Genomic DNA, 15724 nt, shown 5'->3' with positions numbered 1-15724 from the left:
AGTGTGTGAGCGGGATTCTCGCCTCTATATCTCCTGTGTTTAGCCTTACTGACAGTCCACCACTTTTGGTCCAGACTGGAGCAACAACATTTGGACAACTATTGGATGGATTTCCATAAGATTTTGTGCATATTTTGTACAGATACAGAACACAATTATAACTTATCCTGTTAAATATTTCAATCTATAGATAGGTATAAAATTTTGTACAGACATGGTTCCCAGATGGTGTATCTTAAAGAAGTATTTCACTGCTGGAAAGATGGTCTTCTAATAAAACTGGGCTGTCTATGTAGTAGAAAGATGCAAATACTTTTAAAATTGGTACCACATGAACAGAAAAAAAGAAATAAAGGGTTGATCAAAAGAGAGGTAGAGGTAGTAAACATACAACTACCAGAATTCACTGCACTGCACCAATAAATGCTCATGCTGATGGCTAGTGGCTAGTAACAAACAATCTAAAATTACAGTTAACGGTAAGCTAAATATGCTTCTGAAATATCTGAGGTGAGAAGAAGGCAATGTGGTAACAAGTTTTTTTAGCCTGCGTTTTCACAGTGCAGGAAACAGTATGGTGCCCACTTCTTGTTCACAAAGTCTCATATTACAGCTAAACAGTGCACTAAAATATATTTCTGAAAACATTTTAGATGAGAAATAGACAATACAGTAACATAATTTGGTTTGTTATTTGATCAGCGCTGTCTAGTTTTACTAATTGATTAGAGTTTGGTCTGAGTTTGAGAGAGACAGAAAGAGAGAGAGGAGCGGGTCTCTTTTTCAATCCACTTTTATAATTTTTGTGTCTGTGGCGACAGGCATACCAAAATGCAGAAGTACAATCTTAAGTTCGAGCAGAGCAAGAGAAAATCCAACATATTTCAGCTGAGAGATAAGCAGGGTGATCTGGGCACTGGTAACATGGAGAGTTTACCATGGTTCATTTATGTATACTATCTGCATTGTTATGATACAAAGCTTGTTGAAAATCTGCAAAGTATTCCTTTAATGACTTTGATGCTGGCTTTTTCTCTAGTGCTACCATGAAATTAACATTTGTGGATTTAAGCAAAATAAAGATAAAGAATAAAGAATATCACTAAATAAAGAGAACTGTTAACTTTTAATAACTGACCTCAATTAGTAATTCGCATGGGAATTAAGTTTTATCAAATCAATCTCAAAGCAATTTGTATTAATCTAACTTGTTTAATTGATTTGAAAAAAACTTTTAAAAAAAATAATTTGAGGGTAACAATTTCTACATGTGAGGTAATTACTGTATGATATGTTTCCTTTTGTCTGGTTCATATGTTCTGATGACATGCAGTGTGTAAGGTTGGAGATGTGTGGTATGTGACATACGTTAGCCCACTTGAGGCTTTGTGGTTTGCATGTTATTTTTAATACTTGTGTATAGTGAAATATGATATTCAGTCCAGGGACTGCTGTAAATTAGCCAGAATTTGAAGTAATATTTATTAACGTGCATGTTTCCTTGAAAATAAAAAATATTCACATTGAGTGGAGAGAAGAGGACAAGGTGAGAGGGAAGTTGAATGTCTGACTAATACAAACAGCATCGTGCAGCTCTACAACTGCTGTATAACATGGTCATGACAGATGGACGAACACATTAATGGTGTTGGTAGTGGTGAATATTATTAAATAAAATTACAACTGACTCACAAATATTAAAATTCAGCAGCATACAAGCAAAATTCTCAATGGAAGCGGCAACATCTGTGCTGCCAAGAACCACCACTTCCAAAATGTGTTATTAACATTGATGCTGCAGCTGTTTACAATTTAACGCGACTGGACCGGTCTATGGTGGTTTGTTCACTGGTACAGGCGAACATTTCCTCAGGGTAGCTGCTGTCCATCAGGACTGAGAAGTCAGCAGTTTATTTTTTTCACTTTTTCACTTATAGGGGAATACATTAAGGCGCCCAACCGTGAATAACAATTAACTATGAAAAAAAAGCAGCACACATTTAGTTGCTTTCAATTCACTGATTTACTTGTCAAGAAGTTCCAGTTTCACAGTAGGGGGGTGTACAAATACTGTTTTCTAATGTAATAAATAACTGCCATATTGTCTTTTTTCTGGGTAGAATGTAGTGACATGTTGACTACAACTGGAGCACAGTCTTGGATACATGGGGCAGAGGCATGACGGCAGAAAAACCACAGCCTGTGGTTTACATATCACCACATCTCTTAACCATCGCAAAACCACAGCGTGACCAAAGCGTGACCACACTACAGTTCATGGAAAGAAACAGATGGGTGAATGAGCTGCAGCTAAAAGGAACAAGAGAGGGATGCTAAGAAACCAAAATATCAGAAATAAACTGTTGATACGTGGATTAGAGAAGGGAAAATGGCTGTGATCTGAAAATGTTGAATGGGCAACAGACCACACCACATAAATCATATGATTCATGTGATTTAGGATCTACGACCATTGAGCATGTATTAAAAGTAATATTTAAGGTCAGACCATGTAGAGTATATCAAAATGCATGAACACCAGCACAGATGGCAATCTCTTATACCTGCCTCTGTCTTAACACACATGTACTTATGCCATATGAAATAATAACTCTGATTCAAATGTTCAGTATGTAGGATTATGGGGGATATATTAGCAGAAATGGAATATAAGTATGTTTTCTTTAGTGAATAATTAATAATTAAATAAGTAAAGGTGTTTTCTTCACCTTAGAATGAGCCCTTAATATTTAAAATGGGAGCACATGGATCCCCATGTTGCACTGCCATGTTACTACAGTAGCCAAGACAAACCACTGGCGTGAGATAGGGCCATGCACGTTTTCGCATCTGCCATTGTAGTTAGCAGCCCCTCCTTGAAGAGAGCGTTGGAAAAACACTGTTTTTTTTTGTTTTTGTTTTTTTTTTTTTTACATGAAACTGCTTTATTAAAGTTAAAGTTTAAATCAACAGCTTTATTTGTTTTGGAAAGCAAGAGACATCTGCAAATAGCTCGGCTCCAGTTAAGATCTACTTAAACGTCTGGATCTTAAGTTATTAGAGAAAAAAGGTGAGCACACATTAGCAGGTGCTGGGCTAGCAGCCCATCTGTGACATGCTGAACAGTGTAGGAGAAACACTGATTTGTAACATGAAACTGCTTTATTCAGTGATTTTACCAGTTTAAATCACTTGGTCTGTTTGTTGTGGAGAGGAAGATACAAATGTAGATACTTTCGCTCGCTGTAAAAACCTCCTGAACAATGAACACTGAGGAAATCCTAACCAAGAGAAAATTCAGCTAGTTGCAATCTGCAGTCCTCACCACTAATGCCACTAATTCCCCCTAACCCTTAATCTTATACACTGTCCTGTAGTTATATATATGATTTATGTTCACTTCTTGTCAGTCCTCCTGTTCATTTACGGTAGATATTTAGCTGGTAGCTGACAGTTACCCCACACCCCTTACATGCCTTTGAAGACATGAAGGCTTTGACAGAGAATATTCATCTTCATTTACAGCCTGTCCTCCACATACTGGACAACTACTGTAGAGCGCTTAAGTATGTGTGCTCTGGGCAACAGGTCAAAATCATCTAAACAACAGTTGTCAAACTACTCTGATATAACAACTCCAGGTTTTAGGAAACATTAAGAGCAAGAATGCTTAGAGTCACAGTCTTTCTGGCAAAGGCATGTTTTGTATTAGAGTCTGTCAAATGGAAACAGATGTCAAAATGCATTTGTAGGGACTCAAATCAAATTACTCTCTGTCAGTAATACTGAAAATGTTTAAATGATAAGCCTTATTAGAATCTGAAAAAGAACAGTTTCTAATCATTCAAAGAAGGAAAAGAAATGTCTCATTTGTAAGTGAGAGCTTTAAAGATGTGGGGCCATATTTGTTGTCCTTGTGTTTGCAATTTTGCTTAAAGAAATATGACACAGTGAATCCAATAGTAGCAAAGTTATGAACACCTACTATATGTACTGTATATTTCTAAAACACTACTTTAATTCATGCAGGGCAATACACCGAAGACATAAGAGACGAGAGAGAGAGGATGTTCGCTGCTGTTTGTGCTCTGCATCCGTCACTAAGGAATGCTCCTTAACACTAACATGTCCTCCCCTGCTCTCACTGTGATAACTTACACTTCACTGCATCTTCCTCACTGCTTTTAAGGAACAGGATGGGGACTTATCCTTCACTGAATAGGGCATATCACCACTTCAGTTGAACTGCTGACAGGACTGTAGCTAAACAGCTCTTTTACATCTCATCTAAAATAAAATAATACAGATTAAAATGTTTTGTAAAATATCCCCCCATATAGAAGATGAATGATGAATGTAAATCAGAGTTGAAAAACCTGCCTCCAACTCCCACTCACAACACAGCTCCACACTGACTGTGAGAACTTCCAGCAGCACACTAACATATTAATGACAGGACCTGCAGAAATTACTCACAACCAATTGGCTCGACTTCTACAACAATATTATTCACAATATGGTGCAAAGTGCGTCACCATTAAAGTGACACACAATAATGGTGGGCTCTAGGATGTATGTGCTGTGAATTATTAACATCAACAACAATAATATTTGTATGGGACAGGAAAACAGACTTGAGTTACTGTGTCGGAGCACAGGCACTTCCAAAAAACAAGTAATAATCGTAAATAAAGTGGAGTTACACAAACAATACTTCCCCCTTCTCTGAACAACAGGAACTTATAAAAGTTTTCTTGGTGTATTTAAAAAGACTGATGTTATTAATCCCTGTGTATGTTTACTTTGGAGATGCCGTCGTTACAGTAAAGCAGCACAGCAACCAACTTACAAGTTTGTCTTGTTATCTAAGTTTAAAAAACAGGATAAAGGCCTTTTCTAAGTAATGATGTATTTCAAATGAGGTCTACTGGCCCAGAACTGCACATGCAGGTGCAACTAATCCCACCTGTGCAGAGTATTTACTAAAGTGGGACATGTACGTGAGCACACAGGCGGATAATTAATCAAAAATGTGACTGAGCAAAAACAGCAAAACAATCGAATAATGCACATTTGTTTGATTGTTACAATTTCGCCGTAGGCAACAAGTGGCACAAGCAGAGTTCTGCCCTGTATAGAGCAGACGTGTTGCAATCATTTAAAACCTGAATAGTGTCTTTAAAGAAGACATGTTTTATGAGCACATTGACTAATAATGACCAAAAGCTAAACCAAAGCCAACATCACATGAGAAAAGTATCTGATTGACCTGCTAATTATGAAAGAGCTGGGAGCCAAAGTGCAGTGAATACAAATGCAAATCTAGTTTCGCTTTAATATTGAGCTGCTACAGTGAACAAGGTGACTCTATTCCCAACAGGAGGTGAAAGCATCATGAACTCTTTTTCAGTCAAATGCATGGATGAGGGGTATTGCTATCGGAATGTTTAAGAGCAGAGAAGTTACGTACATGAAATCACACACATAATTAAACTGTTCAATAACAAGTGGAAAAGCTCTGGGTGCATTTGATGTTTATGGATAAAGCGAGAGAAACTGAACTTGATGGTTGTATGGGGCCTTGGGAGCTCCAACTATACATTTTTTATACAGCCTGTAGATACACTGAACTGAATTCATAGGCATGGTATGAACAGATTTGAACTTTAGACCAGCAGCTCCTGTGTTTGAGAGTTCCTGGTTCAAACCCAGGGTGGGGGAGCCCTTCTGTGTGGAGTTTGCATGTTCTCCCTGTGTCAGCGTGGGTACTCCAGCTTCCTCCCACAATCCAAAGACATGCAGGTTAATTGGTGACTCTAAATTGCCTGTAGGTGTGAATGTGAGCGTGAATGGTTGTCTGTCTCCCTATGATAGTCTGGCGACCTATCCAGGGTGTACCCCGCCTCTCGCCCAATGTCAGCTGGGATAGGCTCCAACCCCCTCGCAACCCCTAACAGGATAAGCAGTTACAGAAAATGAATGAATGAATGTCAAGGAGGCTGGGGTCTTTGAAGAAAATGCTGTAACGGCTTCAGTTTACAGTCGGTAACAGCTGCCTGATGGCAAGGTAAAGAAGTGAAAATATAGCGGGCATTTAAACAGATTTTTTTTTTTTTTTTGGTGGGCCTTTTTTTAGGTGGCTTAACCATGTTATGCTGCAACCCACATTCACAGCAGTATGTTGCTTAGCTTCCATGGCGGTGCTCCTGTTTGCTTCTCCAAACTGGGGGCACGCCAACTGCCATCTACTGTAGGTAATACACTAACTATGTATAAGTATCTTCTATAACCCCACTTTAAAAAATCCAAACTACCCCTTTATCCAAGGCGTTGTCAGATCTTAAAACTAATTTATTTTTCCCAGCTGTTATTTGTAGTGGTTTTGGAAGGCACAGACAAATGCTGCTGCCCTGCTGATACAGACACAGTTACAAACATATTTTGTTGTTTCATTGTGGGGACTTGTTGGAAGAAATGTGAGGAATACGTTTATGTCCCCTGACTCTCATCATTTTTCTGCATATGATTCATCAAATTGAGGAGAATCATTCGGGAGAATTATTCCATCACAGATAGCACTGTGAGCGGGGAGATTTGCACCTGGGCGACACTAAGGATAAAGCTGCTGACATAAAACCAAGTTATTATTGGTATTCTACTGTTATTTCATAGTATTTGGAATCAAACAGACTGTGACCATTAGCTTATCTGACAGCTGACTTCCCCCTCTGTGCCTTTAGATGTGTCATTAGAGAGCAACACCAAATATTCATGTCAACCCCTTGAATCCACAGTAAAGGCCCAGTAACAGAGCGGTCTACATCAGTTAACAGGCTACATATCCTCATTCTGAATATTGATAGAAAACAGATGTTGATGTATTTTCTTTGACAGGGTATTATGTATCATTTTAGGGATTTAGTTTATGTTGAATTATGGAATAAATCAGACCTTATGATTGTGTCGGTTAACATGAAATGTATTCAACAGTTTGTAAAAGCAAGGATTTATTGCCTTTTATCAATAGAGTTTCATGTGGAATGTAATGCTGTACATTATACTAGCAACTTTCACTCTTACTTTTTCTCCTATTACTCAGTATAACGTAACAAAATGCTGTGGCATAGTGCCAGGTACTGTAAATCATTTCAAGCTTTTTTGATTGGCATGATTTTCAGTAGCGTTATCTCATTATGCATCTACTGGGGTAAATTCCGGTAAACTGTTTGACTCAAAGGGCTGTTGAGAAACATCTTGGATATTTTCCATGCTCCTTTCCAGACAACTTATTTACTTTATTATGATGCAGTTTTGTCTTTTCAAAGGCAAAAATGCAACACTTATAATGTTGTCATTTCTAAAAATAGTTTGCGGTTTAAACCAAATCCAAAAGTGTTTTGTTAGTAATTCCAGATGTGGTTTTAATAAATCAAAAAATGTGCCTGCTCTGGCACTTAGTCTGTGTGTTTTTGGAAACCCTTAAACCACCAGAACAATGTCTACAACAGCACAACAGCTACAGCACATGTATTACTGGTTTGCTATTCCCCTATCTCCCAAATCTCCTGACATGAACTGAGCTGTTACCTTTTCTTGTACAAATAATAAGACAAGACTTGACAAGTATACTTATCAACTCTACTAACTGGTTCTCTGACGCATGTTCAGTAGCACATGAGGTGGTTGATAATTGGGTTTGTAGGCTAATAAAAAACACATCTATAGAAAATGTCTAAGACTGAGAGTAATCATTTTAAATTGCCTAATATTTTCCATCTCCCTCATGTGCAATCATCAGTTTTCCAGCAGAGAGTTTTCTTTCTTTCATTGCAGAATAATCATGGCACTAAATGACTAATTATACTGTATCAGTTTGTGTGTAATTTCACCTAGAAGCTCAGTATAAGCAGACGTTGAAAATGTTGGAACATTTAAGTCTGACGTCTATAAAAGGATTCCAGCCTATTAAATAACTACATTACAAAAGTGGATGTGTGCCCATGGCTCAGTTGACATTCATTTAGTAACATTATAACATAGGGGCTTTCTTGAGTTACGTGTTTTTCCACCAAGAAAGATGCTACTCGTATGTTGTCCATAAATCTAGACTCACTCTACCTTCCAGTGCAGAACATTTACAGTTGTATCAGAAATGTAGTAGCCCAAAAAGACTAAACATAACTAACTGCTGAACTCCTTCTGCTGTGCCACAAAGTATTCTTCATGGAGCTACGATCACTGGAGGGATGACAATATGGCAGCAAAGAACCCCAAGTGTATTTCTCGTGTTGAAAGCTGTTTGAATGGGAAGATGGAACTGAGGTCCAGCAGAGAGGATTATTCCAAGGCGCAGAATACATTCAAATCTGATGTGAAAACCAGATCTGAAAACTAAGGAAACAAGAGAGACTTAAGGCTTTGTAGCCAAGTTGAATAATCAGACTGAAGTGATCATTTCTCTGGAGCCGAGCAGTACACCAACTGTGTTTGGATCTAACTGGGAATCACAATATAAATCAATTACTCATTTTGCAGTCAATGGAAAATCTATCTACAGTAATTCCTTCAGACAAATTTCTGGGCCACTTGATTCACTAAGAATACGGTGCGTAAAAGGAGTGAGTAAAACTGAGTAATACCTATGAAGAAAGTCTGATGCATTTCATTGGAAATGGATTAATGGGGACATTTACGGGACACAAACAATGCTGTTTGGATTAGCCAAGTGCATGAGAAGTATCACGGCTATCATGTCTCACGGGGGGGCTGATGAAATGTTATCCTTGGTTTCCTTACTGCGTAAACCAGAGTTTCCCCTGAATTCCTGCGCTGAGAAGAATGGGAGCAGAAGAGAGGGAGGAGGGAAAGCAACAAAATGCTTAGTACCACCAGAATTATTTGGAAAAATAACAAAGCAACAATTACAAATGCCACACATCAATTATGTGTAACTGTTGCAGCTGTAGAGTGGACGGACTCACTCTCACTGTGTTCTGCTTCTTTTCCAGTGAAGCATTTCCTTTACAGGGTAGGTAAGGCCAACATCATATACACAATAAATCAAGCCAATGTAATCACTGTTTCATGTACCCTCTTGTCACCTGAGAGAAGTTATAAACAAGGATTATTAATGTGTCTCGATCCTGTGATGGTTAACACATTGGATCTGGTTTTCATCTTGGATTTTCAGAGATGTCATGAGATACTTAGCTGAAAAAAACGGCTACATTTATCGAGTTTGATTACACACCATGAAAACTAGGAATGGGGATTGAAAACCGGTTCCAAATTGTCTGAGCCATTGCCATCGTATGCCTCCGAATTGATCAGTTTCTTGTCAGCATGTTTTTCTGACAGTTGCTTATTACAAAACAATGACGTCAAACTCATGCGAAACTTGCGACAAGAAGGAGTCATGGTGGAAAGAAAGAAACAGTCCAAAGTGGGTGGAAACAAAAGCAATGTGCTGACAAATCTTTCTATGCAACATGGGCTTAAAGTCCAGGAATGCCATGTATTTGACACTCTACACACGAGTTCCACTGCTTTCCAAATGAGCAGCACGTCCATTACCAAGGGGAAATATCCTGTTATAATAACATTAGCACCACACAAATAGGTTTAGCAGATTTTTTCTAAGAAAACCTCAACGAAAATGAGTCCTGTACAAATATTGTCTCATTTCATCCATTTTAGACGATGACAGACTGTTGCTACAGCTAGCTCTCAGGCTGCAGCCAGCTCAACTCAACGACCAGCTCTGTCCCTCATGCTTGCTGCGCAGGGAGGGAAAATGAGCGAGGAGAAGGTGAATGAGAGTTACATTGTGCACTGATGCAGAAAACCTATGTACCTGTGTGGCTTAACATTTTCCACACAGAAAACTGATCAGGAATCAACAAGAAAATGGATAAAGAATCGAAACAATAAGCAGAACTGATAATGGCATTGGATCTTATCAATTCCAATCCCTAATAAAAACAATAAAACAGTAAATCTTTAGTTCAAAAACCTTTCATGAATATCTGCTCTGTCACTCTGTACTGCCAGAGCAGGCTGAGTGATTCAGCCTTAAGTTGTTTATGAAAGCTCAAAGATTTGCTGTTTGCGAACATCCACTGTCAGGTATATTCTCCCCAGGGGGTCTGTCTCACAAAGCAGGATTATGAAGTTAGCTGGATAACTGCTGAGTAAAACCTGGAAGCCCCTCAAATCTGCAACATGGACTCAAATAAAAACCTCTTCTGGGCTATAGCCTACTCATCGCTTTTGTCCAGCTAAGTCAGTAATCGTGCTTTGTGACACAAGCCGCAGAAAGAAAATTCCCTGGGCACAGAAAGTGATAGGTTTACGTTTTCAGCGGCAACAACTGTGGTTTGGATAAAAATACACTATGAGGATTGAGAGGTTTGTTAGTATGACCAGTGATAACTGAACCACCAAAGAAAAAGTAGCCACCAACAGCAAAGACAGACATCTAACAAAGATAAGCCAGATTACAAACTGAGCTCTGGGAGGTAAACTCCTGAAACACAACAGCAGTGACCACTTAGCACGTAAGATGTTGCCAAACTGGAACAAAAAGCACGCACCTAATCATTTTAATCAAACCCTGCTTTGCATTTTAGTAAAGCATTTATGTTGCAATCACAGGCAGTCGTGATTTAAGTGCAACTTCTGGAGCAAAAACCCTGCACAACCTTTCACATCCTATCGTGAGCCAAGCCCTACAGCATGTAGAACTACAAACATTAGTGTATATTTTGATGCCTAAGAGGCTGAATCCTTACGCAGAACCCACATATGACAATGTCCATATAAAACAACCCAGAAAGACAGTTAGAGAGGAATGTGCCTGCACTGACAGTGAGACAGATATGGTCCAAGTCAGCTGAGGCCCTGGTACTTGTCTTGTACTGTGACATATGCTCCCTAGGTCTCTGGTGTGTCCTCTGATGCTGTTTCACAATATGATAAATTCCTTCAAGGATGAGTGTTAAACTGTGCACACAGAGGAATGCCACGGTCAAAGGGGGCCTGTTTCAAAATTCCTTCATGTGGTCCTCTCCTCTCCCACTTGAACTAGAGGAGACTCGAATTTCAGTGTCTCTAAAATGTTTGACATTTTGCTTTCTTGCCAAGAGTAAGATAAGATGCCACTTTCACATTGGATGTTCAACCAGCTTTGTATCATAGCAGTGGGCACAGTATGTGTAATTGAACTATAGGAAACTTCCTTTTGAGTTTAAGAGAGAGAGACACCGCTCTCTCTCCCTCTCAGACCAAATTCCGAACAAGCAGTAAAACCAGGCAGTGCTGATCAAATATAAACCAAGAAAAATGCCCCCAGAAACATATTTTAGTGCACTGTTTGACTGTGATACGGGAATTTGTGAACAGGAAGTGGGCGCCATACTGTTTTCTGTATTGTAAAAATGGGAACTGATCAAACGTGAAAACTAAATAGTGCTGATCAAATATGAACCAAGATTCTGTTACTGTGTTTAAGAAACATATCCTATCTTACTGTTAAACTGTAATTCAAGATTGCTTGTTAACAGCAGGCAGCCATATTGTTTTCTGAGTCAAAACAGCCGAGCTTGCATTTCCCAACCTACCAACGGGAGCATTTATGGGTCCAGTGCAGCACAATGCATTCCTGTAGTTGTAGGTTTTTTACCTCTTGAGCAAAAGTGAATGCCACAGCCATTTCCCCGTTTTCTGTCGTCATAAAGCACTAATTTCAAAAGTATTTGCATGTGTCTACTGCATAGACAGCCCAGTTTTCTAAAAAGAGCAGTGAAATGCTTATTCAAATATTCAACCAGCAGTTTATTAGCTTAGTTTAGCACAAAGACTGAAAACAAGGGGTTAATAGCCAGCCTGAAAATGTAAAAAAAATCCAGCTACCGACATCTCCAAAGCTCATTAGTTGACTTGTTACATCTTGTTTGTTTAATATGTAAAAATATATATATATATAAAAACATAAATATAAAACAATAATTTGCTGTGTTAAAGGGGTTTATGTGCATTTCTTGGCTGAGAGCAGTGACTGGATACTCCGCTAGTTACCTGGCAACCACTCTTACACATGTGAGAGCAGCACTGATCTCTATTTGTAATGCACAGTATCCCAATTACTTTTGTGACCTGGTAAATACTGCATTGTCAAATGCATTAAATAACCTAATAAGAATACCATTTTCAAAAATAAAATCCAAGGTGATGTTGGCATTAATGAAACTGCTCAGTGAGAATTCAAACAACCTTACTAAAAGCTATATTCACCCCATGAAGGAAATGCTACTCTGTTGTTATTCCCAGGGTGTCACATATTTTGATGCTTTGTTGAACCCCTCAGGATGAAATACTGACGCCAAAAGCACCCCTTTAGTGTCTTTATGAGATGCACCAGGCTTTCAATTAACTCCAATGTAAACCTATCCATGGCAATACCTGAGGCTGAGAGAAACTTACATGGTATAAAGAGCTAAAGGGTGCCCTGCGCTTTGTGATGAGATGCCGAGGGGCATGACAAAACATTGGTATTTGACGAGCTGGGAATGAAAATGGGTTGCAAATGCTCATGTGCACTGTAAGCTATAAACTGATGTTTTACAGATTGTCCTTTAAACATAAAACTGATGTATAAAAATAAACTAAAAATGTGCATCAAAGGTATCAAACTGCTACAGCACATCTGTGAGTACAAGCAACAACTTTTAAACAAATAGATCTGTGTTTATTAAAGAAAAAAGCTTATTACTGTAACAAAATGTTCAAATATGTGTAGACACACTGATACTCTACAGAGCGCCTAATGAATGCCATAAGCCTATACTTTCCTTTGGCAACTGAGTCTTGCCAGCTTAAATCATGCTTGGTTCCTTTGAACTACAGTTCAGTCATGCCAAGGCACAATTGCACTGGTATATTACTTCAGTTTGAAAACAAAAATGCAGTAATCAGAATCAACACTCATCTTATCAAATTCAGATCATTAATCTGAATCTTTGGCACGACAATAAAACGTCTCCACTAACAGTGCTGATGGGCAGTCATCAGCTCACGCCATGCAGGTGAACTAAAAAGCACCCCAGGATGTATTATCTTGGCTCTTAGCTGAAACACTTTTTCTTCTTTAAATAAACATTGTGGGAAACAACTGTGGCCGCAGCCAATAACCATAAACCAACATAATTATGTTAAGAATGTGTTTGAGATTTAAAGATCAAACAGGATGTCACTGTGTGCTTGAACCACAGCCAGTAGTTTGTCAAGTGATGCAGAGATGAAACCTTACAAAGTCGACATTTGGAAAGACTTCTCAGAAGAGATATCCAACAGTCTGGCGTTTCTCTAGTTCTCGATACGCCTTCCCAGAAAGGGACATACAGAAATAGATTTGCTATGAATCAAGATGATTGACAAAATGTTTGAAAATTACTTCCCTAAGTAAGTTGTATGATTTTGTTTCCAGAACAACAGTACATCCATCTCACTAGACTGAATTACAATGTGTCTGAAAACAAGCATTGCATTCCCGCAAGTGGTGTCTGAGCATTTATCAGCTGTCTGTGATATAATAAATATTTCCTAAAGGAGCATTGTAAAGAGTGTGGGGGTGTTGGAGAGTAGCGTGCGTCTAGTTCAATATCTATTATCAAATGATTCAACTCCCAGCTTGCATTCATCACAAAGACAGCAGACATTTGTCACATTGTGTTGCTGTAAACTGTATCTAAATAATGATTTGACATTGAGGGGAAAGCACAGTGGATATTTGAATTGATTTTTGACTAAACTACCTTCTTAAAGTCAGTAGTTACAAGTTTTTTTTTTATCATGCCTGTGAGGTGACCCCTGGCAGTGAAGACAGATTAGGGTTCTAACAACTTAATCCATAGCCTCTGACAGGAGTTTTTGCAGCGAGGAGACGCTGTGTCCACTGTGTCTGTGAGCTGTCATAATTAAAGCCAGTGTCAGAGCATAACAGGCCAATCTGGAGGCTTGTGGATATTAAGATTGCTATGATCCCTGAAGTTCACAAAGGATGATTAAGAGGAAAATCCACCCACGTGTCGCCAGAAATCCCTTCATTTCATTAGATACTTTTTAATGTAATTACTTAAAGCTTCAAGGAGTTTTGTAATGTCAGTAATGATCAACAGCATCCTTTCAGGAAGCAGACATTTTCCAACTCATATAAACATCTGACCAACACTAGATTTATTGAAAATAATAATTAAATCACATGTGTGGTAAAGAGGAAGTCAAGAGGATGTTTATAGCCTATTCATTTATGTTTTAAAGCTATTAGCAGCCTCAGGCAATAACATTTTGTGATTCTTCCCATGTTTCATAAAGCAGAAATGTGCCCAGTGTTATACAAAGTAAAAATTAGCCTCCATCTCACTAACAGTTCAACCAAGCACCATTTAAACAACATTATTGCTCTGAATAATAAATGAGGAGTCCAATTTTACAGCACGCAGAGCTACATTTTGCAATTACTTTCATAGGCACAAAATGCACTCATCTGCAGTTCAATGATTTCACATTATTATAATCCTTCTCCGTCAGGCAATGACTGAATTTGAACAGCATCCAAGCACATGAATCACTCAGTACCTGTAACACGTTGTAACTTCTCCAGTCGACTTCACGCAGGGGTACTTAGTTGTAGAAATGTTATTCTCAGAGCACTCTTCACTGTGAGAGAAAACATTTTAGAGTGAGCATTTTCTTTCACCTCATTCAAAGAGTCCTCTTGTCATTCACATGTCCTATAGTTACCCGTTGCTGGCATCCTCTTCTTGGTAGGACCAGAGCAAACCTCCTGAGAAGTACATGCAGGTGACGGCGAGCAGCAGAGGGCTCCTGTTGTGTTGTAGTATCATTTCATCGGTCCCGTCACCTGGGTGCTGACAGTAATCCACACTTGTAATGATTAGCTCCTCTCTGCTACAACTTCTGGGAGTGAAGCGGTGTAACACAACGACAGACCCTCCCACTCTGCCCCGTGCCTCTGGGTAGGTACACTGAATGAACTGTCACTTCAGCGGTAACTTTCAGTCCTCCATACTTCTGACAGGTCACCTCAAGACACCGGAAAATATACATATTTCTACTTTTCTATCGTTAAACATCTTTTCTTTTAGCTAAGAAGTTCTCTGACACACGAATATACCTTTTGTTTTATCGTTTTTCTTCGGTTAACTTCGAAAATTGAGCGAAACACAGCACTAAACTTTTACCCCATCACTCACCCCACACAAGCGCGAGCGCATGGGCACGCACGTACACACATAGCGGAACGCTGTGTGTGCGTCATGACGTCTGCATCTCTGCTACCACCGCGTGGCTGTTACTGAAATGACGCCTAAATAAAACATATTTATTAATTAAATACAATTTTCTCTACAATGACAAATATGTGGTGAATCCATCAACAATTAATACTTTTTTTATTTTCTGTGTGTCAAGCAGACATTCAAGTGGGTGCTCATAAAACCAACACATTAAATATACATTAGCAGTATGAGCACACATACATTTCAAGTAATTAATTTGCTGTACCTCTATTTGAAGTTGTAAACATTAATTATTCATACATTGATCCAACAAAATTGCATAAATATTTAAAGGGGCACGCCACACATGAAATTCACAGAAGTACTACCCAGCATGTAAAAACGGTTGTTTAATTTCTCTCGTGGCT

The 15724-nt window shown here is 38.7% G+C and overlaps 1 protein-coding gene across 2 annotated transcripts in view; it reads right to left on the bottom strand.

The window, feature by feature from the left end:
- Positions 1 to 15275, bottom strand: part of ccbe1 (collagen and calcium binding EGF domains 1) — a 42416-nt gene extending 27141 nt beyond the window's left edge. Inside the window, exons 1-3 of one of the 2 annotated variants that reach the window (XM_078162043.1) lie at positions 15194 to 15275; positions 14800 to 14927; positions 14635 to 14715 (exon numbers count right to left, since the gene is read on the bottom strand). In XM_078162043.1, the coding sequence (XP_078018169.1) occupies positions 14635 to 14715; positions 14800 to 14903 (185 nt within the window). In that variant the 5' untranslated portion in view covers positions 14904 to 14927; positions 15194 to 15275. The other variant, XM_033646525.2, reaches the window with a different exon arrangement.
- Between the last annotated feature and the right edge of the window lie 449 nt (positions 15276 to 15724).

This window comes from Epinephelus lanceolatus, chromosome 19 (assembly GCF_041903045.1).
Source record: "Epinephelus lanceolatus isolate andai-2023 chromosome 19, ASM4190304v1, whole genome shotgun sequence".
NCBI lineage: Eukaryota > Metazoa > Chordata > Actinopteri > Perciformes > Serranidae > Epinephelus > Epinephelus lanceolatus.
The sequence above is the reverse complement of the archived record's forward strand: the minus strand, read 5'-3'. Positions and strand labels throughout refer to the sequence as shown.